The 23,727-nt window shown below is 52.6% G+C and overlaps 1 protein-coding gene across 16 annotated transcripts in view; it reads right to left on the bottom strand.

Moving 5' to 3' along the window:
* The window catches only part of Lrrfip1 (LRR binding FLII interacting protein 1), a 129,902-nt gene extending 106,352 nt beyond the window's left edge, over positions 1 to 23,550 (bottom strand). For all 16 annotated transcript variants that reach the window (XM_076865545.2, XM_076865548.2, XM_076865544.2 and 13 more), the window contains exon 1: positions 23,411 to 23,550. In XM_076865545.2, the coding sequence (XP_076721660.1) occupies positions 23,411 to 23,506 (96 nt within the window). In that variant the 5' untranslated portion in view covers positions 23,507 to 23,550. The remainder of the gene's footprint in view (positions 1 to 23,410) is intronic.
* Positions 23,551 to 23,727: the final 177 nt, after the last annotated feature.

Below are 23,727 nucleotides of genomic sequence, written 5' to 3' on the forward strand. Positions count from 1 at the left end.
TTTTTTTTAAATAATAGCATTCTATAAGGCATGAGATCTGTTGTGGTTTTGATTTGCATTTTCCTGCTTGGTGATATTGAGCATTTTTTCATGTATCTTTTGGCCACATGTGTGTCTTCTTTTGCAAAATATCTATTCAGGTACTTTGCTCGGTTTTAAAATCAGGCAATTTTTTCTCCTACCATCAAGCTGTTTGAGTTTGTTATAGTACCTTGGACACTGACCCTTGTCAGGTGTGTGCTTCTCAGGTATCTTCTCCTCTGTGGGAGGCCATCCTCGCACGTGATTTGAGTTACCTCCCTGGCTGGGCCAGAGGTGCTTAGACACAAGGGTGCCTCTTTTAGCCTGCGACCAGCGCTGGCTTCATGAAAGAAGGTTCGATTCGTGAGAATACGCTAGGGAGTTTTAAATTAAAGAGACAAGACTCTAATTACCTTTAAAACCAGCTTCAGGACGGCTCCTCCAAGCTCCAGCCTCAAGCCACCAAGTAGTAGTGAGGTTTACTGAAGAGGCGAGAGAGAGAGAGAGAGAGAGAGAGAGAGAGAGAGAACATGCCAGGGAATGGACTTTTATCGGGGAACAAGAAATTCTAGGGAAAATCTCAAGATTAAGGGGGGCAGCATCCCAAGGTCAGGGGCGACGACTGGGTCTTCCTGGCAGTGGCCAGACACACCTCTGCACGGACAAGCCCTGGACCTGGAGCAGGGTGGGGAAAGCTCTGACACAGCTGTGTCTAGGCGCCTCTCACCCAGCCAGGGGGGGAACTCGGATCATGTGCGAGGTGGCCTCCCTCACTCCTCTGGTCTCTCCCCACTCTGGTGGCCTCCTCTGCTCTAAGAAGCTTTCTTGTTTGATCTAATCCCTCCTGTCCATTTCTGCCTTTGTTGCCTGTGCTTTTTAGGCCACATCCAAGAAAGCACGGTCGAGACCACTGCTGTAGCACCGTCCCCAACTTCTTCTAGTGGCTTCACAGTCCAGGTCTTAAGTGGAAACCTCCAGTCCACTTAAAGCAGATGCTGGTGTGGGCCCTGGGGTCTCGTTTCATTCTCCCGCCTGAGTGTACCCAGCTTTCCTTCTCCCCACACTGTCTTCTTGGCATCTGTGTCAAAGCCAATTGACTGTAAATGAGTGGATATGTTTCTGGACTCTCCCTTCCATTCCACTAGCCTGTGTGCCTGAGTTTAGGCCAGTATCATGCTGTTTTGATGAACATGTAGCCAATTTTGAAATAAGGTGATGAATGTCTCCAGCTTTTTTTTTTATTCGAGATTGCTTTGGCTATTCAGGGTCTTCTGTGGTTTGGTGCAAATTTAAGGATTTTTTTTTCCTATTTCTGTGAAGAATGTCATAGGAATTTTGATAGGGATTGCATTAAGTCTGTTGAGTGCTTTGTGCAGTGTGGCCATTTCAACACCATTAGTTCTTTTAACCTGTGAACATGGGATATCTTTCCATTTCTTTATGTCTTCCTCAAATTCTTGTATTTTTTTTTCTTTTTTGGTGGGGGGTGGCGGGTACTGGGAATTGAACTCAGAGGCACTCCACCACTGAGCCACACCTTCAGCCCTATTATTTTGTATTTTATTTAGAGACAGAGTATCACTGAGTTGAGTTCATTATATGTACCTTGGACACTGACCTGCTGGGAGCCATCAGCCAAGTAGGTATGACAAATTCCTTGCCAGCTTACTCCCATGCTGTCTAGTGGAAGGACTTCTGAAAGGTGACCTTGCTCAAGGACCAGGGCAGGATCCGTGTTTAGGGTGTTCCCCCTTTAGAATAGGGCAGTTTAGCATAATAGGAGAGTAGGGTGTTTCCCCTTTAGAATAGGGTGGTTTAGTAATAGGAGATTAGGGTGTTCCTCTTTTGGAATAGGGCGTATCCTGCTGCTGAGTTCCTCTTGAGTGCTTAGGGTCAGACAGTATATTTTGGGAGACAGAAGCCCATGCGGTGTGGATTTTGGAGAGAGTGGATCAGGGCAGAGTGTGGATTTGGGAAGAGAACGTGGATTCCCCCAGAACGTGTTTGTAGACGGCCGGTGTGAGATCGGGAATAAAGAATTGCTGTTTGAATCTACAAAGTGTGAGTGGCTCGTGATTTGTGCCCAGCCGAGCGAGACTGCGGCATTTGGTGGCTCGTACGCGGAACGCCTGAAGCTTGGGGGTAAGTGAAATTACTCGCCCCTGAAGGAGAGCGAAAGAATGGGTGAGCATTTCAAAAAACAATGCGTTCTTGTTTTGATTTATTTTGTTTTTATTTCAAGTTGCCTGTTCCTAGAACTTTCTCAGGCAAACTGGGGAAAATGGTTGACTCAAAGTTTGAAGTTGTTCGCCTCCGAGGAAGAGAAATTGTTAGAGAAAAAAGGCACCCCAATAAGACCAAGAACAGCTAGGGCATATGTTGATACAATACAAAAATGCAGCCCATGGCTTTTTAACGAGAAGTTGTTAAACATATCAATGGGACCATCATGGTATCCTGTAGAAAGATTTTTCTTCAACAAGAAAGAGATGGCTAATTCTGTTTACTACATTTGTCTAAGATCTTGGTTTTTACAGACATCTGATTAATTTACAAAGCTAAAGTGTTAACCACTAAATATAAAATCAAGTACTCTTTACTTATTAAGTTCCATAAGGTAATATATTTAAACATTATGTGTGTCTTCATAAATTGGTGAATGGAAAAATGTTTAATATTGCTTTGGTCTATGTCTTTGCTGAAACAAGGTTACTAAGTGTTAAGATTCTATCAGGTGTAATTTATATACAATAAGTATAAGAAGTTTCAGTTGGGTTTCAATTACAGTATTATAGTATCATAAAAAACATGAAAGTCTTTCATCTTCTTAAAGTGGAGTAATTTGTCTAAATCAGAAATTTTATAAGGGTTATTTCAGAATGTGAATTTATAAAAAGGGTTAATGGTTAAAAAAGAGATATTAAAAGATTCAATGTGAAAATATATTTTAATATGGAAGGTTAAAAGAAAAAGAAATGTTTCTAGATGAGATAATCTCTGTGTGGTAAAGTAAAAAGTTGTAAAATGCCATTTAAAAAAAAATTTTGAGGAAACTAGACTTACCTTAAAAGTTTGAGAAAGGAAGAAAGAAAAAAAAAAGTATTTGTACATGGCAGATTGAGACAAAGCTTCTTAATGGAGTAAAAAAGGCCTTTGGTTGAAGGGCAGCCATGTAAACTAACATTAAGCGATTTAAACAGAATCTAAGCCTCGTTTAAAAGAGTGAAGCTATAGGTGGTGAAAAAGTACATTTAAAAGTACAGTATAGATGATAATTAAAAGGCTTTAAAAGGTTAATTTGAAGGTGGTTAAGATGCCTTCATGACGGAGGAAAGATTGCGTCATTCGAAGCCTAGTTAATCTTATAAATTGGAAAGGGGTATATATCCCCCAAAGATAAACTTAAAATAACCCTTTTTACTCTAAATTTTTAAAATTTGGATTCATCAAGACTTAGTGCTACAGAAAGACATATGTATCCAAAAAATGTGCATAAGCCTAAAGTTCTTTGGAAAGATATTCTAACAGGACAATGGAAAGGTCCAGACCCAGTGATTGTCTGGAGTCGGGGCTCTGTCTGTGTGTTTCCACAGGGAGAACAGCAGCCGATTTGGATTCCAGAAAGACTAACTAAAACGATTTCAACAGATCGAAAAGAAGATGATTTGACTCAAATCCATAACAGCTGATATCCAGAACTCCAGCTTGGCCATTCTTACATCTGCAACAGTGATTAACAAGGATGCTTTTTTCAATATCTATTTTATTATTGCATTTTTCCCACATCATAAGGTTCTATTTTTATTTTTTGAGCTCACACAAACCTAGGTTAATGTTTTTCTGATCAGTTTTATTTTTTTTTTGACTATAGAGTTTTTAAACATTGCAATGGAGATTTCACCTAGGTAAAGCTACAAGGCCTTTATTATTATCTTATATGTTGTACGTTTGTTTGCACATTTGTGTTTTGTGTTGTATGAGGAGCGCTCATGAGAAAATGGATCCGAATTTTTTTTTTATTCACGTGATTTAAATGGCTTAATTTAAATTAGGTAAACAGCTGTTAAAGATTATTTTTAAAGGTGGTTAACAGATCTGCTTGTTTACTAATTTAAATCAGGTAAACAGCTGTTAAGGATTGTTTTTTAAGTAGGTTAACAGATCTGTTTGTTTACTTTCACCTTTCCTTTTCATTATATTTAATAATTCTTTTCAGGTTAATGTCTTTTTAGCATCATTGCCAGAATTCCTATCTTCATCCCAATGAATATAACTCAACAAGTATGCTCAATCAAGGAGTCAACTTACTTTGGGAGGAAACGGACTTTGGGAGGAGACGGACAGATTGATAGATTCCTCCCCTTTGAACTGCTTACAGAACTTGCCTGCACTATGTAACTACGTTTAGTGCAGCAAATTGTGGTAATGCTGGCATATCTTTGCTGATGGTGTCACCAGTGATCTTTGCTGATGGTGTCACCAATGATGCAATTTTTCCAAAGGAACTGTCAATTGGCTTGGTGTCGTGGCATTTCTGTATCCTCCTCCCTTCTGCTAGTGATGGTCTAAATTTGGGGGCCAATGGCTATATGCTGGACCGGCAGTCAGTGACGGGTATGATCCAATTGCAATGGTATCAACCTAAGACAGGAGGCTGACGCCTAAAGGTCAGTTGCCTAAAGGTCAGTTTTCCCATGACGGGTAAGAACCATATGTTGAACTGGACAACCTACCAGGCACGGTCCTTAAGCCACATTACTTGTTGTTTAATTAATCAGAAGGGGGGAGATGCTGGGAGCCATCAGCCAAGTAGGTATGACAAATTCCTTGCCAGCTTACTCCCATGCTGTCTAGTGGAAGGACTTCTGAAAGGTGACCTTGCTCAAGGACCAGGGCAGGATCCGTGTTTAGGGTGTTCCCCCTTTAGAATAGGGCAGTTTAGCATAATAGGAGAGTAGGGTGTTTCCCCTTTAGAATAGGGTGGTTTAGTAATAGGAGATTAGGGTGTTCCTCTTTTGGAATAGGGCGTATCCTGCTGCTGAGTTCCTCTTGAGTGCTTAGGGTCAGACAGTATATTTTGGGAGACAGAAGCCCATGCGGTGTGGATTTTGGAGAGAGTGGATCAGGGCAGAGTGTGGATTTGGGAAGAGAACGTGGATTCCCCCAGAACGTGTTTGTAGACGGCCGGTGTGAGATCGGGAATAAAGAATTGCTGTTTGAATCTACAAAGTGTGAGTGGCTCGTGATTTGTGCCCAGCCGAGCGAGACTGCGGCACTGACCCTTGTCAGGTGTGTGCTTCTCAGGTACCTCTCCTCTGCTCTCTCTCCACTCTGCTGCTGGCTTCCTTTGCTGTATAGAAGCTTTCTAGTTTGATTTAATCCCACCTGTCTATTTCTGCTTTTGCTGCCTGTGATTTTCAGGCCCCATCCAAGTGCCTTGCTTTTGCTGAGGCTGGCTTTGAACTGGGGATCCTCCTGCCTCAGCCTCCTGAACCACTGAGATTACAGGTGTGCACCACCGTGCCTGGCTCTTCCTCAAATTCTTTCAGCACATAGATCTTCTGGTCATGGTCACACTTATTCCAAAGTATTTTATGATTTTTTGTAGCTCCTGTAAGTGGATTGTTTTGTTGATTTCTTTCTCAGTAGCTTGTTGGTGTCTGTGCTGCTGTGAACACTAGGGTACAGACAGCCCTTTGAGTCCCTGCTTTCCATCTTTTGGATAAAAACCCGGACATGGAGTTGCTGGGTCACATGCTGACTCTATTTTCAGCCTTTTGAGGACCCCGTTCTCTCAAACCTGCTCCACCCAGGTGCTCTCCCTCGTCACCCCCCAGAGCCAGCCCTTGCCTGGATGCTCCACATCCCGCGGGCACTTCTCACCCTGACCTTCCCTGACCCCTGGGTGTTAGATGACACAGCTGATTCCTCCCTGCTTCAAATACATTCCTTTCCTGGCCTGGGGACAGTGCTCAGTGCCTCTGCTGGCTCTTTAGGTCCCTGTCGGCCCTCTTCTCTCAGTGACCTTATCCAGCCCGTAGCATCAGTACGTTGGCGACTCCCCAAATTCTCTCTCTGGCCCAATCCCCCTCCTGAGATCCAGGCGCAGATCCTGCTGTCGGACGACGCTCCCCTTGGATGTCAAGAAGGATTTCAAGCCCCACTTGTGCCGAGCGGTGCTGAGAGCCGTAACGAGTCGGAATGACACATGGCATTTTTGCCAGAACGGAGTGGTTGAGAGGTGACGCCAGCAAGCCATTGAGACGATGATGGTTATGTTAAGCTGCGTGTTCAACTGTATATTAGACCCCTGCTGTCCGCCTCAGACTCGGCAGCTCAGTGGGGGTGTGCATGGTGGATGGACGAACACGGGCAGCGAGGTGCTGGGGTGAGGGCCTCTCACCTCTCCAGCACCATCCTGTCGGCATCGATCGGGGCCGGGCAGGGGAGGACCAGTGAATGCGGGAACCACAAAAACACTGCTGGGCCCAAGTGGTGCACGGAGGGCTGGGGCGGCCAGGGCGGCATCAACCTGTGATGTCCCAACCGTGGCAGGGAGAGAGGACAACACAAAACGCAAAACAGGCCTGACTTGCATGGCCTGCCGTGGCAGCAGCCTGAAGAAAGTCGCCTTCTTTTTGGAAGAACAAAACCAAATTTGGAAACCTATGCGTGTGACCCAGGGTCGACCTCTACTCACCCAGGGGCAGGGCTTGCCGCTGGGTGTTGCCACCCACCCCACTCACTCTGGGCGAGGGGAGAGGCCTGGCCTGGCTGGGCCCTAGTCAGGCCAGCTCTGAGCTAAGCAGGGTCTGATGCTCGGACCAGGTGCTTCCAAACCATGCCCCAGCCTTCCTCCTGCTCCAGAGGCCCACAGAGACCCGGGCAGCTGCTGCGCTGACCACAGATGTGAGGCAACCTGCAGTCAGACCGGTCCCAATATCTGCCCTCTCACGCAGAACAACTGAACTGACCAGTCCTGCTGCTCACACCAGAAAGCAGAAGGGCAAATCCTGAACAGGTGAGGGACTTTCAGGGACCCCAGGAGCTGTGAGAGGTCGCGGACCACAGCGTGCTTCTCCTGCCTCCCCGCATGTCCTGCTTTGAGGGGACCTTCTGCCAGGGACACAGGCTCCACTTTCCTCCCAGGTAGGGAAGGCTCCTGCTGGGATGGAGGTGGGGAGGATTCCCAGGAATGACCCCGTGGCTGGTCACAGGAAGGGAAGAGAGACAAAGAAAAGTCGAGGCTGCCCGACCTGCCCAGCGCAGGGGGCGGATATCCCGACGGGTGGCATCCATCACACCGGGGGACGGCGGACACTGCGGACACTTGTAAAACAACGTGCCTTTGATTTGTTACCACGCGATTCTTAAAAATCCCTAGAATCAAGAGAGAGCAGCCTTAGGGTGTGGAGAAAGAACGGCCGTTGCCAGGAGAACACGGGCAGCCGGCGGGCGGCTATTTCCAGTCCCCAGCATTCCTGAACCGCGTGGGCACACTGGGCATCCAGGACGGGTGGGGCTCCGGCTGGCCTCCATCTGCTGCCAGTGGAGAAGACTTAGGTCACTCAAATACAGCTTGAACATGGGAATAAAACGAATGTCGCATTAGGACCCAAATAAAGAAAGCCAAACACAGAGACCAGAGCCCTTACAGCCTGACGCGGGTTCAGGGTCAGAGGCGGCCACAGTTATCAGCTGTCCTTGGCACTTCTGATTTCAGAACGTCAAAGAAAAGGCGGCTCTTCCCAGAGACCTGGAGAGATCAGCAGGCAGATGTGGCTCCCCCTGCAGGAGCTCAGTCCCACCAGCCCCAGCTGCATGAAGACACATGTAAAAGCACCGGGAAGGGACAGCCGGCCCTCTGTCCACCGCCAGACCTGGGAGAACACCAGGCTAAGGCAGAGCCTCTGCGGAGACCTCGGGACCATGAGACCGCTGTGGCTTCCCCTGTGACTGGTCCTGGTGCTGCTAGGGGAATTGGAGTGTGCTCAGAACCAGGGCCGCCATGGTGGGTGTGCAGCATCCTGCAGGGGTCATGGACAGAACCAGCGCCGCTCCCAGCCCAGCCATGCGCCCACCAGAGGGAGGGCAGCCTCTCCTTCCCAGGCCTGTGATGGCGGGCGGGCCCCCCTTTCTGCTTTGCAAAAGCTCACTTGGGCTAGAGGAGCCCCTCTCTCCCTGCCCTCTGCACTGGGAAAGGACGTGCCAGGTCTGGGCAGAAGTGCCAAGGGCCAGGCATGGGCAGCAGGGGCTGTGGGAGAGAACCCAGGGGGCGGGACCCAGGGAGTGTGGAAAGCACAGCCCCATGGCGGACAGCTGGTGTGGGCAGCGCTAGGCTTCTGAGGCTTGGGAGTCTGTCACTACACTCTAACCCAAAAGACTGTGGAAGGTGGACACTGGAGAAAGGAAATTCAGAGGAGAAATAGCAGCAAGAGAAAGGAGGCCAGGAGAGACCAGCACGGGGTAGGTTCACAATGAAATCACCACTGTCAGGGAGCTGCGCGGACTCCATACATCAGACGCGTGGCCAAAGCTCAAGCAGCAAAGGGAAATCAGCACGGCCGGCGACTGCCTTTCTATGACTCAGTTTCCTCACTTACGTGGGGATGATAGTAGCCACCCGTCTTAGCTCAAGCTGCTACAATAGAATGCCGCAGACTGGCAGCTCATACAGAGACATTTATTTTCTTTGGTTTTGGGAAGTTCATGATCAAGGGGCCAGCAGACCTGTCCTGCAGACGGCTGCCTTCTTGCCTGTGTGTCCGTGAGCTCTTCTTCACACACAAGCAGAGCCAGGGAGAGTTCGCAGGTGTCCCCCGACACAGGACAGCGGTCTCCCTCATCACCGCGCCACCCTTATGACCTCATTAACCCTAATTTCTTTCTTAGGGCCCCATTTCCCACTGCAGGAGGGTTGGGACTTCCACGTGGAGATCTAGGGCAGGAGGGGCCTCCTCCCTGCACCACCTCCTCCCCGTACCATGTGAAGATCTAGCTGTGGGTCCAAGGGCAGAGCGCAGGGCACACACTCACCCAGGGCACACGTGAGTGGCTGCCGCTGCCAGTCTTACTGCAGGTTCCTACAGCGAGTGACAGAGTGAAGTTAGAGCAGATGGTTCCCTCAGGAGGGAGGACGAGGGCAGGGCAAGGGGGGAGACCCCCAGGGCTCCCGGGACCCAGAGGACATGCCCGGCTGCGATTCTCCTCGACGGGGGCTGTACCTGAGCAGTCGCTACAGCTGCTTTCCCTTCCTCACACCTTTGGCTCAAGGTCACTTAGGATGTCACTAGAAGATGCTGTATTTCCCTTCCTTCCACCCAACACCCTGTCTTTGCTCATCTTGGTAGCAGAAATCAGAAAAGACCTAGCAAACAATGTGTCCCCCCCAAGAAGTGGTTTTCTGGGGGTAATGGGCCAAACGTGCTCTGGCAAAGGTGCCTGCTGGATGCTGTTGGATTTCTTATCAATGCCACCCTCCAAAAGCACCCCAGGCCTGGGGAACAGGCTCAGGGGAGTACAGAGCCCATCATGCGGGAGGCCCTGGGCTTGATTCCGGGCGTGGCGGTACATGATAAATAAAATAATGGAAAGTGAAGCTTCATCTCAGGTTGAGGGAACGCATGAGCTAAGGTGGAGAAGGCCATCGTCCTTGGCCCATCGTGTAAGTGCTTAATTAAAATAATAACATCTCCAGCGTTCAGCCATCACCACCCTCACCCCAAACAAAGATGACATTAGCAGAGTGCCCTCCCAAGTCTTCTGGTTTCCACGGCAGCAGGAGCCAGAGCACCCCTCTCCAGGCTGCAGAAAGGGGAGCCTGAGCTCGGAGCCGCTGGGGACAGCACCATCCTTCTCGTCACTGACCTGGTGTGGAGGGGAGAAGTGCGGACAGTGTGGGGTGGGAAGGGGAGGGGAGCAGAGCACTTAAAGCACTTAGCAAAAGGGGCTGGGGCTGGGGCTCAGGGGCAGAGCACTTGCCTTGCAGGTGTGAGGCACTGGGTTCCATCCTCAGCACCACATAAAAATAAATAAATAAAGATATTGTGTCCATCTACAATTAAAAAAATATTTTTTTTAAAAAAAAAAGGTGTCCGTGAGGCCCAGAGAACCAGTGGGTCCCAGCAGAGAGGAGTGAGGAGAAACAGCCCAGGCCAGTGGTCGGGGCCAGGAAGTGGCCATATCAGGGGCCACAGTGGCACAAGGACCTCCCAAGGCCTGCTCCCACGGTCAGTGGTTACTCTGAACACCTGCTTTTGACACTCACACTAGAAGGGAGTACAGTCCCACCCAAAGGCTTTAGCTGGTGCAGGGTGTGGGCACAGGTCCAAGCAGCTCTCCCCAAGGTCACTGAGCCCATCGATGGCTTAGCCCTGGGACAGAATTCTGTGATGCTCCTTCCTCCAGGTCATGGTTGCCGGGGAACTAGCCTGACAGTGGGGAGACCCGCGGCCATGTCCTCAGCCACGTGGCCAAGGTCAGCATCCCTAAGAAGTCACGCTATCAGGTGCCCCTGGTACTTCACTCAGTTCAGTCGGAAAAATCTCAATCGAGGAACATTCCACAAAATACCCGACTGCTATTCTTCGAAAGTTCCAGGTCAAGAAAGGCAAGAAAGGCCCAGACATTCTCTGGGATTGAGGAGCCGAAGGCCACGTGAAAATGAAACGCAAGGTGGGCTCCTGAGATGAGCGCAGAAGTGAGGCTTCTGTGGAGCAAGGGCAGTGTGTGCGAAGCCCACAGGCAGGACAGTGGTGTGGGTCTTCAGTCAGTCGAGGGCTGGGTGTGGCTCAGGGGGAGAGTCCTGTCCAGTACGCAGAGGCTCTGGCCTCCATCTCCAGCGCTGAGGGGAGAAAGGCCAGCATGGCCGAGCTTTCTGGTTTCCCAGAACATCTCTGACCTTTCCTGGTTGTTACTAGCGACCTGTTTCTGGCCCCTGAACACCAGCACCCTCCTCCAATGGTTCCAGTTGCTCTGGGGGCGCGCAGGGCTCTTTAGAAGCCGGGCATCGTGTGAGGTTAAGGTCAGGCAAAGGCAGCCATTTATTGCACCTGGCAGGGTCTATTAATACACCTGAATTCCTCCAGTTCAAACGCTTTGCCCCAACAGGGAAGCCACACTGGAGAATGTTCTGCAAACTGTCCAAGTGACTTCAGCCCCTGGGTGAGTGCCACCAACCCTAGCAGAGCTTTCCTGGACACAGCGAATGCCTTTTTAGGGAGTGCCAGCTCACGGCACTGGTGATGTGCATGGCAACCGATTGCATTGCCACAGGACGCCCAGTGAGGTCACGTCCCACCCCGAGGATCACTGGAAAGATTGTCCCCATACATTACTAAGAAGCCCCTGGAGGGAGGCCCGAGCAGCAGGAGGCGCAGTGCTGGGCGGGGAGGAGCAGGAAGAGGGCTGAGTTTCTGGCTTCAACTCTCCTCTGTATCCAGTTACAGGGATGAGGCCGCACACCATCCTCCCAAAGTGAGGCGGCATCAAATGGCCTGCTCCAGAGAATCAGCACCTTCCCACTGGAGCCCGCCAGCCACGGGGGCTTCTAGTCCGTCTTCATCTGCACCAGTGACCGGGAACAACCCTTGACAGCTCTCTCTAGGTCTAGAGAATCACAACTTTCAGATGTTACTGTGCAGGGGGCTGAGCCCACGCACCCACTCACCCGTGACTCTGGAGCCCAGTGACCTCCAGCTCACCCACAGGGCTGGGCCCTGGCCAGGCTGGACCCGGGGGTCGGGGCCTGCAGCCCTGGTAACAGTGAAGGCCTGGTGAGACGCAGGAAGCAGCTGTGCTCTCCACAGTGACGCCAGGGAACGCTGGCTCCGCCTCTGCCAGCAGACCCTGTGGAGCAGCTTCCCAAGGCGGCTTGGCCCTGGAGGGTCTCAGTGCACATTGGACTGGAACTGAGGAGCCTGGGTTCCATTCTGCTCAGTGTTCGCAAAGCGTAGCCTTCAGACAGCAGAGGGGCACATCTGGAACCTGCTGGACACTCTGGCATCATGGTGATGGTGACTCTTGTCCACTTCTCCAGCCCCCACAGGGACCTGAATGGAACTGGGCAAAGGCTCCCTTGCCCTCCACTCCCACCCGCCTGAGGGCCACAGGAGCCTGCACCTGGCTCCTCCTCCTGCTGCAGAAGGAAGCAACAGTACCGCCCAAAGGGACCACCGGCATGTGCCTGAGCACTGGGTCCACAAGCACACCACTCCCCGTTCAGAAGCAGCCCCAGAGGAGCCCTGAACATCTGGGCCTCCAGCACTGGTCTCAGACTCTTCCGACGGAACACTGCCACCATCTCACACTGCCGGGCCCCCGAGGGATGGTGAGCACCACTCAAGAGCACCAGGAGGGAGCCCGGCGGTGCTGTCCACCTGGCAGATCAAACGGTGACTGATGTCCAGGAGGACTTGCCCCACCACCTCCAGGACTGGATCTGAGGTCATTCAAAATCGTAAAATGCAGCATAAAAACCACACGCACATGACATGACCATATGCCGTGATGTTATCCTGCTGTAATTTTTAACCTACTATGCTATTAAAAGATCATATTTTAAATGAGGTACCGTGGAACACAGCTGAATCCCAGCTATTCAGAAGTCTGAGGCAGGAGGCTCACAAGTTTCAGACCAGCCCGTGTAACATACTAAGACCCTATCTCAAAAAAGAAAAAAATAAATAAATAAAAGGGCTGGGGATACAGCTCAGTATCCCCAGTGGTAGAGCACTCCTAGGTTCAATCCCCAGTACTGCAAAACAAAAGAAAAAACAAAACAAATAAACACCTAAACCAAGCCAAAAGGTTCCTGTTTTGAAAGCAAGCGCCTGACGGGATGGAGCTGAGGGCAGCCCTCCCACACGCACTCTACCAGTATAACTGATTGACTATGGCATCCTAAGTAAGGAAAGTTGGAAATGATAGTTAAGAAGTAAAAATAGATTAAACCAGCAGCAATATTCACAAAAATAAATATCCAAGTAAAAAAGAGTGATTGAACCTTAAACCAGGGACTGGGTTGTGGCTCAGCAGTAGAGTGCCCGCCCGCCTAGTGCATGGGAGGCACTGGGTTCCATCCTCAGCACCACATGTGAATAGATAAAAAATAAAGGTATTGTGTCCATCTGCAACTAAAAAAAAAATTGTTTTTAAAACAAGCCTTGAACCAAAAGGAACATTAATGCCAAATTTTCATTTAGAGAGAAGAATATCATGTGTGCATTTTCCCTGGTAAACCACACAGAAAACCAGAAGCAAGTAGAAGCCGCAGAGGTAGGTTCCCTGAGCCTTATGTGGCCATCTTCCTTCCTGCCCTACAGAGGGCTGGGAGCCAGGATGAGGCTCTGGGCTCCTCGGCTGGCTGGGTCGGCTCTGGGTGGGCGAGACGTGTGCCCCAGGCAACTGCATGCAGTGATCCAGCCTCTGATTAAGGAGCTCAGCGACTGCCTTTAGTAGGAGATGTGGGACAGTTTTAACCTGTGGAAACAGCCCGTTACCATTTTTTTTTTTTTTTTTTTGTAAACTATCCGTGCCCTTCTCAGGGGACCCTGGGGTTGATCTACAGCCCACCCTCACAGGTGGGACTGAAGTGGGCGTGTTTCCTGCAGCCACACCTGGACCTCCAGTGAGCAGATGATGCAGACCAAGGGTGCACACTGAATCCTCCCTGACCCTGGACTTCAGCCCTGGAACTGAGCAGGAAGAGTCTGTTGCAACCACCCAGTCTGTAGCATCTTGTTATAGCAGCCCCACCCTGCCGTCCACCCAGCACCCTTCTCAAATGCAGTCAAGTGTGTATCAGGCTTGCACTTATTACCACGATTTCCTGAGTCTGCCATTGGTTTCCACAACTGCTCCACCAGCGATGTGCAGTGAGGGTCCCTGTGTACCCATTTCCAAGAGGGGTGAGTGGGGAAGCCCACTGACTGTCTGGTCAGTGCTTCCTGCCCCTCCTGGAAGAGTCACAGCCACCCCAAGAGTGGAAGCAGAGAGTCTAGGCTCCTGTGGCTGAGGCCAGAGGTTCAGAGCTCCAGGTACAAACCTGGCAGGGTGAGAGGAAAACCCAGGGGCACTGGACGATGTCCAGAAACATCTTATATTGTCACAGTGGTGGTGGTGGGGGGGGAGTTACTGGCATCACCAGGGCAGAAACAAGGAGGATGAGAATTTCCCACAAAGCACAGGGCAGGCCCCCCCTAACAGAAAACTATCTGGCCACAAATATCAATAGTGCCCAGGTTGGGAAACCTGACCTACAGCCAAAGTAAGAGAAAAACCCCTCAGAAACCCAAGAGTTGGAAGACCAGGCTCATCACCCCATCTCGACTCCTGCAGCAAGCACTCTGGCTGGCTCTGGGCACAGGTTAAAAATAGGCAGGTGATTGAGTAGCTTCTAAGAGGTCAGATAAGCCCAAAGATAAACGGTGCAGGACAAGCTGGATCGCAGTGGCCCATTCTCTCCAGGAGGCCAACCTAACAGTGGGCACCCACGGGCGCCTGGAAACCGAGCACCTGGAAATTTCTGGTGGCATCTCACTGCTGACTCTCAGGTTCAGGACCAAGAAGCAGAAATCATGCTGAACGCAGAGGGTCCTTCCTGTCTCGTTGTCAAGAATGATCCCTATTCTAAACTCCGCCAAGACAACCGGGATGCCAAGCTCATTCAGGCAGCCCCAGGCCCTCTGCACGTTCCTCTCACAGAGGGAGGAGCCTTCCTGGTATCCCCCACTCCTTTCCCCTCACCTCTCTCACCCCTGTTCCAGCCCTTCCCTTAAAAAGGAAGAGTTTCACCCTGGCCCTGGCCCTGGATCCTGGGGTACACCCTGACCAGCCACAAAGCACTGCCACTTCCTGCTAGTATGAGCACCTGAGCCACATGCAGTGCCACATGGCATGTCCTACCTCATTGCCTTACCACCCTGGAAACCATTCCTCCTTCACAGGCAAGGAGGATACTTGCAGGGTACCTGCCCGTGGCCACACCGCTGAGGTAGAAGGGCTGACCATGCTCCTTCCACAGCTCCAGCCTGGGTCCAGCCTGCACAGGTCAGCCCTGACTACGGTGTCACCACATCACTCTTCTACACTCAGTCACGAGAGAGATGGCCCCATGGGACTCAATGAAGATTCCAAATTATAGAACATACCTCTGTTACAACACATTTCCACAGAGAAAAGCCATTGCTCCAGAGCTTCACCATGCAACCTGGTGGCCTTGGCCATAAGCAGCGACTCAAGTTTAAATTGGTTTAAAGGAGAGATAATTGAAAATGCAGTCCTGCCACTGGACTTAACCACTTTTGAGTACCCCCTGGTGATGCAGGGGTGGTGGCCCCTACAGTTCCCTGCAGAGAGCAGAGGTGAGTCCCTAGACTGCACTGCTCTGGGTGGGCGAGATGCGGGCCCCAGGCAACTGGGGGCAGGATCCTGGGGCACCCAGAGGGGGGTCATGCTAGCTGTTCAGTCTGTGGAGTGCCACCTAGGAGACCGGCCTGAGACCCCAGGCTTTCCCGGACGCCTGAGAGATGCCATTAAAGAAGGTGAATCATGAAAATGAAAGATGTCAAGGACAAAGGAGCGAGTGGGCAGCGGCGGGGGTAGAGCACAAGGAGCGGCCACGTCTGCAGGAGCTGTCAAACAGGATCACGGCTGCTCTTGTGCTCCCTGCCAAGGAGTGGGTGGGAACAGTGTGAGGTAATACACCAGAGGGACACCGGACACCGCTGGCTCCCACACTCCTGCTGATCCCAGAGTGGACCCGGCCAGGCCCTATCACATTCTGCCTACCCAACCCTCCAGGCATTTGTTCTAGGAAGAGTCTATCTCAGGTCTCGAGCACTGTCCAAGCAAAAAAGTGGACTGATTCCTCTCAATGCCTGAAGCTCTGAAAACCTTATATCTCACAGCTTTCTCTGCGGCTCAACTGATGTGGCACTTTATTCCACCCTCCATAAAGGACCCAGTCAGTGGCCCTGACTTGGGCCCCGTGGGCACCAGCGGCTAGCAGGTGCTTCCCCAGCATGCACCTCGTAACTTCCAACTGTCTGCCCACTCCCCAGCACCCCTTAGTAGGAACAGAGCTCTGTCTACAGGATCAGGCTGGAGAAAGTGTGATAAGCGGAAGCAACATTTCCTCTGATGCTGCCGTGGTGGTCAAGGCACTGGCCTTGAAGGCCAGGAGGCTTGGGCTCAGAGCCAGCTGTGTGCTGCCCTGAGGAGCCACCCAGGGTCAGGTGCCGCTGTGCCCTGTGTGGTGTCCTCTCTCACAGCGACATCCCCTCCTGGCGTTTGCTTACATCGCTGTGTCTTACTGGTAGCTGTGAGGGGACAGGCAAGGGTCACCATGCAGTGGGCCAGGCTCCAGGATGAAAGACAGAGTCCAAAACAGAAAGGAAAAGAAGAAATGGGAAGCAGCGGACCAAATGTAGAAACAGAAGAAAACCCAGAACACCAACTGAATGTCCCCCCAGTGATGAGGAGGGTCCTGAGAGGGAATAGAGAAAGATTAAGAAAGGGTGCTACAGAAAAGGGACAAAAATGACTGCCACTGAGCAAGGGAGGGGGAGGGGGAGGGGAGGAGGAGAGGAGGGGGAGGGGAGGAGGAGGGGAGAGGGAGGGGGAGGGGGAGAGGGAGGGGAGGGGGAGAGGGAGAGGGAGGTTGAGAGAGAGGGGGAGGGGAGGGGAGGGGAGGGGGAGGGGAGGGGGAGGGGAGGAGGAGAGGGAGAGGGAGGGGAGGGGGAGAGGGAGGGGAGGGGGAGAGGGAGAGGAGGGGGAGAGAGAGAGGGAGAGGGAGGGGGAGGGGAGGGGGAGGGGGAGAGGGAAGGGAGAGGGAGAGGGAGGGGAGGGGGAGAGGGAGGGGAAGGGGAGAGGGAGGGGAAGGGGAGAGGGAGGGGAAGGGGAGAGGGAGGGGAGGGGGAGGGGGAGAGGGAGGGGAGAGGGAGGGGGAGGGGAGGGGAGAGGGAGGGGGAGGGGAAAGGAGGGGGAGAGGGAGGGGAAGGGAGGGGGAGGGGAAGGGGAGAGGGAGGGGAGGGGAGGGGAAGGGGGAGGGGAGGGGGAGAGGGAGAGGGAGAGGGAGGGGGAGGGGAGAGGGAGGGGAAGGGGAGAGGGAGGGGAGGGGGAGGCGGAGAGGGAGGGGAGAGGGAGGGGGAGGGGAGGGGAGAGGGAGGGGGAGGGGAAAGGAGGGGGAGAGGGAGGGGAAGGGAGGGGGAGGGGAAGGGGAGAGGGAGGGGAGAGAGAGAGGGAAGGGAGGGGGAGAGGGAGGGGAAGGGGAGAGGGAGGGGAGGGGGAGGGGGAGAGGGAGGGGGAGGGGGAGGGGAGGGGAGGGGAGGGGGAGGGGAGAGGAAGGGGAGGGGGAGAGGGAGGGGAAGGGGAGGGGAGAGGGAGGGGAAGGGAGGGGGAGGGGAAGGGGAGAGGGAGGGGAGGGGAAGGGGGAGGGGAGGGGAAGGGGGAGGGGGAGGGGAGAGGGAGTGGCAGGGGAGGGGGAGGGGAGGAGATGGGGGAGGGGATTGGGAGGGGAGACAGGGAGAATATTCTGGAAAGTAAATGTACACCAGGTAAACTTAGTAGAAGGGGTGAAAAAATAGTTGAATGATCTCCCATAGAGTCTAATCACCCTTAGAAAATAAGAGTCAGAAGGCGGTTCAACTCCATAGGAGCTCCTGTAAGACAGAACAGAGAAAAATGGTAGGGCGGGAAAAATCAAGAAAATCCCCCAGAATCTGAGGACACAAGTTTCCGGATTGAATGAACTCAGGAGATGGGGCAGGGGAAAATCCAGAACATGAGAAAAGGGATCCTAACAGGTTCTGGAGACCCAAAGTAGACCCTGTCTCAAAATAAAATAAAAATGTTAAACAAGACTAAACTCTCACTAGACTTGGGCTGGATGGTGCCACCCAGTGTCACCATTAGCTATGGTCCCTGGGGAGCGAGGTGGAAAGTCTCTAGGGGCACTGAGTGTCCAGCATGAAGGGCTGTCCTGCCCTCAGGTTCTCACAGCTGCCACTGGGTAACGAGGACCCTTGCTTGGCAGATCCTTATGACAGGCACCTTGGATCACCTGTGAGTCACTGGGATGTGACCAGACACTGTCCCTGTGCCTGTGACCTTGGGCTGTTTATGTGATTTCTGGAAGATGCTTCCAATTGGAGACAGTCAGAATCTCAGCTGTGGACAGCCTGCTGGGCTCTGGAGCCGGGGGCCCCACCCCACAGCTATTTCTATCACTCCAGCTGTCTCCCCCTCCCACTCTGAGCTCAGTGCTTAGGCTTGGGATTTGTATATGGAGGACTGAGGGGTCTGTGTGGTGTGATGGAAATCGGGAGACCTGGATTCTAGGTTCCTGTGAACCATGTAAAGGTGTGGGGCAAGAAAGGAAAGCAGCAGGGGCAGAGGCTGCTCCTAAGGTCCACAGGGTGCTAGGTGCTGGGTGCTCTCAGAAGTGCTGGACTCTGTTGACATAGGGGAAGAGGCTTGGAGACACCAAGGGCTTCTCCTGGGTCATCCAGTCACTGAGAGGTGCTGGTGAGTCACCCGGGGTCCTGTATCGGTTCCTTGGCTCTGCCGAGACCCAGCTCCAGGTGAGGTTCTGCAGTCAGGCCGACTTGTCCCCGTCCCCGGGACTGTTGTCCCCAGCTGACCCGTGAGCCATCGGGCATATCATTTCATGAGAGTCTCATATTCTTTGCCTTACTATGGCTCCCATCTTCCTTTCCCTTCTTTCTTCTTTAAAAACCTAATTTTGTTTCATCAAAATAATGTTTTTACCTTTGCCCCATGTTCTCAGGTCACTCTCTGGACCACACCTGGGTGGTCCTTTTCAAATGTGTGTGATCGAGTCAGCTCATGTCACCTCTCTGCTTAAACTCTCCAGCGGCTTCTCATTTCACCGAGTGAAAGCCAAATCCCTCAGGAGCCACAAGACCCTGAAGGACCTGCTCATCTTCTGCACTTGTATAAATAACACGCATGTGTGGCACCTGCAGGTTTATCCGTTTTGGATGCTGTGTGCTGGCTTCCCGCTGGAGGAAGGACGAGCCCGTTTGCACAGGCCTGGGCCAGCCCTCTCCTGCTTTCCTTTGCTTTCACCGCTACATTACAGCCACACTGTCATTTAGGGTTAGATAACATGTCCCCTGGCAGCACGGCAGGCTGGTTGAGCAGCTCCAGTCCTAATTCTGTCCCTTATTTCATGACCTAAGAGACTGTCTAACCACTTGTGCCTCGGTTTCCCCATAAGGATGGTGGGGAGATTTATGAGTACACTCCTCACAAATGAGATGTTTCCTGAAAAGACCTCAAAACAATGACGGGCACACGGCAGGCAGGTTGGGGAGGTGCCAGCGGCGAGGTGTTGCAGACCAGGTAAAGGTGCTGTCTGCAGAGCCGGGGGGCCCTCCCTCCCTCACACAATCTGCTTTTCCTGGAGTTACGTCTTCCTTGTTTTTCAATCGCTGTCACGTCTAATTCTTTGTGCACTTTTCAGCAGAACCCTTCACAGTACTATTTCTACAAGAGCAAACAAATCAGGTCATGTGTTGAGTCCACCTCGTTTCTTCTAGAAGTCTCTCACAGACCTCGGTCCTGTAGACCAAGGCTGGGCTCGGGGTTACTAGCCCTGCTCTCTTGTTGCCACCATTCTGAGAATTCCCGTTGCCCCCTATTTTGGTTGGAGTCCTGTTTTGTGAACCGGATATGGTCTTGTTTCTTGGATTGCTATCTTATCTTGCCGGAATCTGTCCTTCGCAGCTTTCTGAGGGAGAATGCCTTTTCTAAGTATTTGCATGTCTACAAATGTTTTATTCTACCCTCCTGCTTGATTGACAGCATGGCTGTGTATAGAGTTATAGATTAAAAGTAATTTGCCAAAGAATGACAGATTTCTATGTATTCTTTCAACTGGTTTCCAGTATGTACTGTTAATTGAAAAGAGCAATGTGCGAAAAATAAAAATAGCCAGCTGTCCTTTGTGTGAGAAAGGTTATAATTTGTTGGCATTTGCTTAAAGAACAGCAGAACCCACAGTGAAAGTGGTGTGGGTAGGAGGTGGCAGCAGGCTTGCCAAGTGTGACTTTCACACTCTTTTGATATTTGACCCACACGAATTACCTATTTAGGAAGTAAGCTAATAAATATCAAATTGTAAATTTCATTTTTCTTGGTACTGGACACTGAATCCAGGGCTCTCAGTAAGTTTCTCAGGCTGGCCTTGAACTTGCGATCCTCCTGCCTCAGCACACACCCTGACCCCCAGTTTCTAGGATATAGGTGTGCACCACCATGTTGGCACCAGTTGGTTGTTCTCAGCTGCCCAGGCCCACAACAAACTCAGCCAGGTTTCTCCCGACGGGTGCTCAGGCTGCTCTAGGGGCACCGGGGCTGCTTCCTCCACAAAGCAGCGTCCATGTGGTCACAGCACTTCTCCACCAAAGGGAGGGTGGGCCACAGCCCTGATCATCCCAAACTCCCAGGCCAGGGAGTCCAGAGAGGCCAGTACAGTACAGGGGACCCAAGCAGGGCACCAGTGCACCCACCAAGGCAACCTGTGCCCGAAGGACACAGTTACAGACAAGAGGTTCCAAGCACAGTTATGGGCCAGAGGCCTGCCTGCTAAGCATGGAAGGGACTGCTCACGCGGGCCACAGAGGGAATCATGGACTCCACACGTGGGTGAGGTGTCCACAGCCAGTCACCAGCGCAGCCTGCATGAGGTGCTGCTTTGGTGTGGAGGAGGGCATGCTTCATCTGAGAGGACACTCTGAGTTGCCTTGGTGTCATAGGGCAATGTCATTTTATTCAGTGGCAGAATGTTAAAAGAGAAATTGGGGCTACTTCCCAAGTCCCTAGCGGAACATCAGCTGTGGCAGGAGAGGCCATTCTGCGTGCTGTGGAAGCACCTCTCCCCAGGCCTTAGAAGCAGCACTTGGTCTCTCCAAGAGCTGACCCGCCCCTCCCTCCCCCCATCTTGTTAGAATCCGCCCTGACCAGAGGCTGCAGACCTAGCTGCTAGTGCACCCTCAGCTTTCAAAAATAACTCAGTTTGCTGTAAAATCACAGAGCGTTTGAACCACACCTAACTGTGGAGGCTCTGCTCCACCCTGGGACGTGTGGACCCCTAGGTGAGCTCCCCAGCCCCAATCCCACTGGGACTGGGGAGCTCACCTAGGAGTCCCTGACCTCTGTCATGCAACCCCCAAGAACCGGTCCTTCCAGGGTCCTCCCTGACCTCCTGGCTCCCCAGGACAGGGATCTGGACACCAAGACACATGTCTATTGAATCAACGTGTGAATCAGAGAGTAAGTACTGAACTTCAGGCAACTGTGTTAACTTCCACAAGAACTCTTTAAGAACTCAGTGCCCTGTGAATGGGGATTTAAATTTTCACAGTTGAAACAGCATTCAGTTGTAGGAAAGTAGGAAAACACACAATGTTGCACCTGCTCCCTCCAATCTCAGTGAGTGCCACTCAGTCTGGCAATGGCGGATCTGCGTCTGCTATTATAGAGAGGAGCGCCCGTGGGGGTTGCTCAGCCTTCCCCCGTGGACACTTTGCCTGCAACCACTGCTATAGCCCTGAAGTGGGAGGGAGTTCTTTGGGAGATGAGAACAGGCTCCAGGCGGCTGGGGAAGTCCGTTCCCGGGCACCGCACAGTTCATGAAGAGCAGCGTGGCCTGGAAGCCCAGTCTGACTCCCAAGTCTATCTTTGTACTGCCAGCCGCATCTGTCTGGACAGAAGGCAGGACCTCAGGGCTGTCAACCAGGAGCATTCTTCTGCCTTGCCTTTCAATCTATTTTTATAAAAACCAGCAGATAAGCAGCAGACGTTGGGGACTCTCATTCTTCTCATTCCTTTGTCCCATTACCTCTGTAGCCACCAGTAGCAAGACAAGGCCCACGATTCACGGGTCACCTCTGTCATGGCCAAATACACACAACATCTTCACAGGGGAATCGTATTCAAGTTACATTTAGCAAATGTCTAAAGTTAGCCCAAGGTCCTGCAAGTGCCTGGTTCTTCCTTTGTTTATTAATTAATGCATCAGACACAGATGGGCACTGACCACATGCCTGGCTCTGTGTTGAGCTCTTGGGATAAAAAGCAAGACCTTGACTGCCTGAGTGTCACCTTCTACAGGTGAGCAAATAATGAGGCAGCCTACCAGGTGTGAGAATGAGGGGCGCCAAGTGGAGGCAGGGAGACAGTCCTGGGAAGCTAGTGGGAGGTCTTCCAGAGGACAGACATCCAGACCAGGCTGCAAACAATGGACAGGAGTTTTCTGGAAAGCCTTTTTCCATCAGGAACAGAGAACATGTCTTTATTCATTCAGTGTTTAACAAACACTGATTGACATGCATGTCCCTAAATGTAAAATAAGGTATTTATAACTGTAAACACCTTAAGAAACTGTATAATCCCCATTAAGTATCTGGCTGGTGCAACTGGACACCACAGTCTAGATGGCGGAAAGCTCCTCCCTGTGGGAATGATGCTAAGTAGGATAACTCTCACCACACCAGAGGAGAGAGAACCTGTGAGGAAGGCTGTGTATGTGCAGACGACGCATCTGCATCTGCAGAGACTTGTTTAGTCAACAATCAGTGAAAAATTAAGCCTCAACCAACGGATCCCCCTTGGATCCCCCTTCTCTAAAGCCGCAGCTACCATCCGATGTCAGGTACATGTATTATCCCGCCTCGAGGCTGAATCCTGGGGGAGAAAACAAGGCAACTCCCACTTTTCCTGATAGGATGCCAGGCGCGTGGTAGGTGCCCATCGGTGGGTATCTGTTACATTAATTAATAAGCAAAAGAAGTACAAGGCACTTATAGGACATCTGTGCCTTTGATTTGCCTCCCTGAGGTTCCTTCCCCAAGGCCATCTGGGTTGTAATGAACTGCCCAGGAAACTTTGATGAGCCCTTTCAGCGCGCCTAGACCCACAACCAGGACTCATCATCACCCTCAAGTTCATCCGCCAGCTGCACCTTGTGTGGCAACTTAGGACACACGGCCACTGACCGTTTCAGCAGGGCCACGTGGCCTCTGGAACCCGCCACTGGCCTCCAGGGTCGCCTAACCCCCTCCTCCCCCAGGTGGCACAGCACAGCGGGGTGCTCGCCCCCCACCGGCGGCACTGGGGCCACCCCAGCCTCTGGCGGCGCCCGCGCTGTGCTCTGTGGTCCGCCGGGTCAGCGGCCAACGAGGGCCAGGCGCTGGGGGCGGGCAGTGCCACCCGCCCGTCGCGGGCCGGGGACGGGCGCTGGGTCCCAGCAGCGCAGCTCGCACTCCGTCCTGCCGCCGCGCTGCGCGTCCCGGGCGACTGGCCATCGCGGGAGCCCACAGCCCGCGGCCCCGCGGCCGCCCGCGTAACGGGCCTCGGCGCTCACCTCGCGCGCGATCTGGTTCAGCGCGTCGTCCTCCGCCGTCAGCCGCTCCCGGGTGGGGAGCCGCCTGCGCCCCGAGCCCTGCGTGCCCATGTCCATCGGCCGCGTCGCCAGCTGCTGCCGACCGGTCGCTCGCGCCCCTCGCCGGCCGCGGCCGCTCGCCCCTCCCTCCGCCGCGGCGTCATGGCGTCAGCGGGCGCGGGCCGGCACGCGGGGACGCGGGGCCGGGGTCGGGGACAGCGGGGACGCCGGGAGGCCTGGGGCCGCGACCGCGGGGAGGCCCGGGGACGGGACGGTGGAGACTAGGGGCGCTGGGAGGA

This window comes from Callospermophilus lateralis, chromosome 9 (genome assembly GCF_048772815.1).
Source record: "Callospermophilus lateralis isolate mCalLat2 chromosome 9, mCalLat2.hap1, whole genome shotgun sequence".
Lineage (NCBI taxonomy): Eukaryota > Metazoa > Chordata > Mammalia > Rodentia > Sciuridae > Callospermophilus > Callospermophilus lateralis.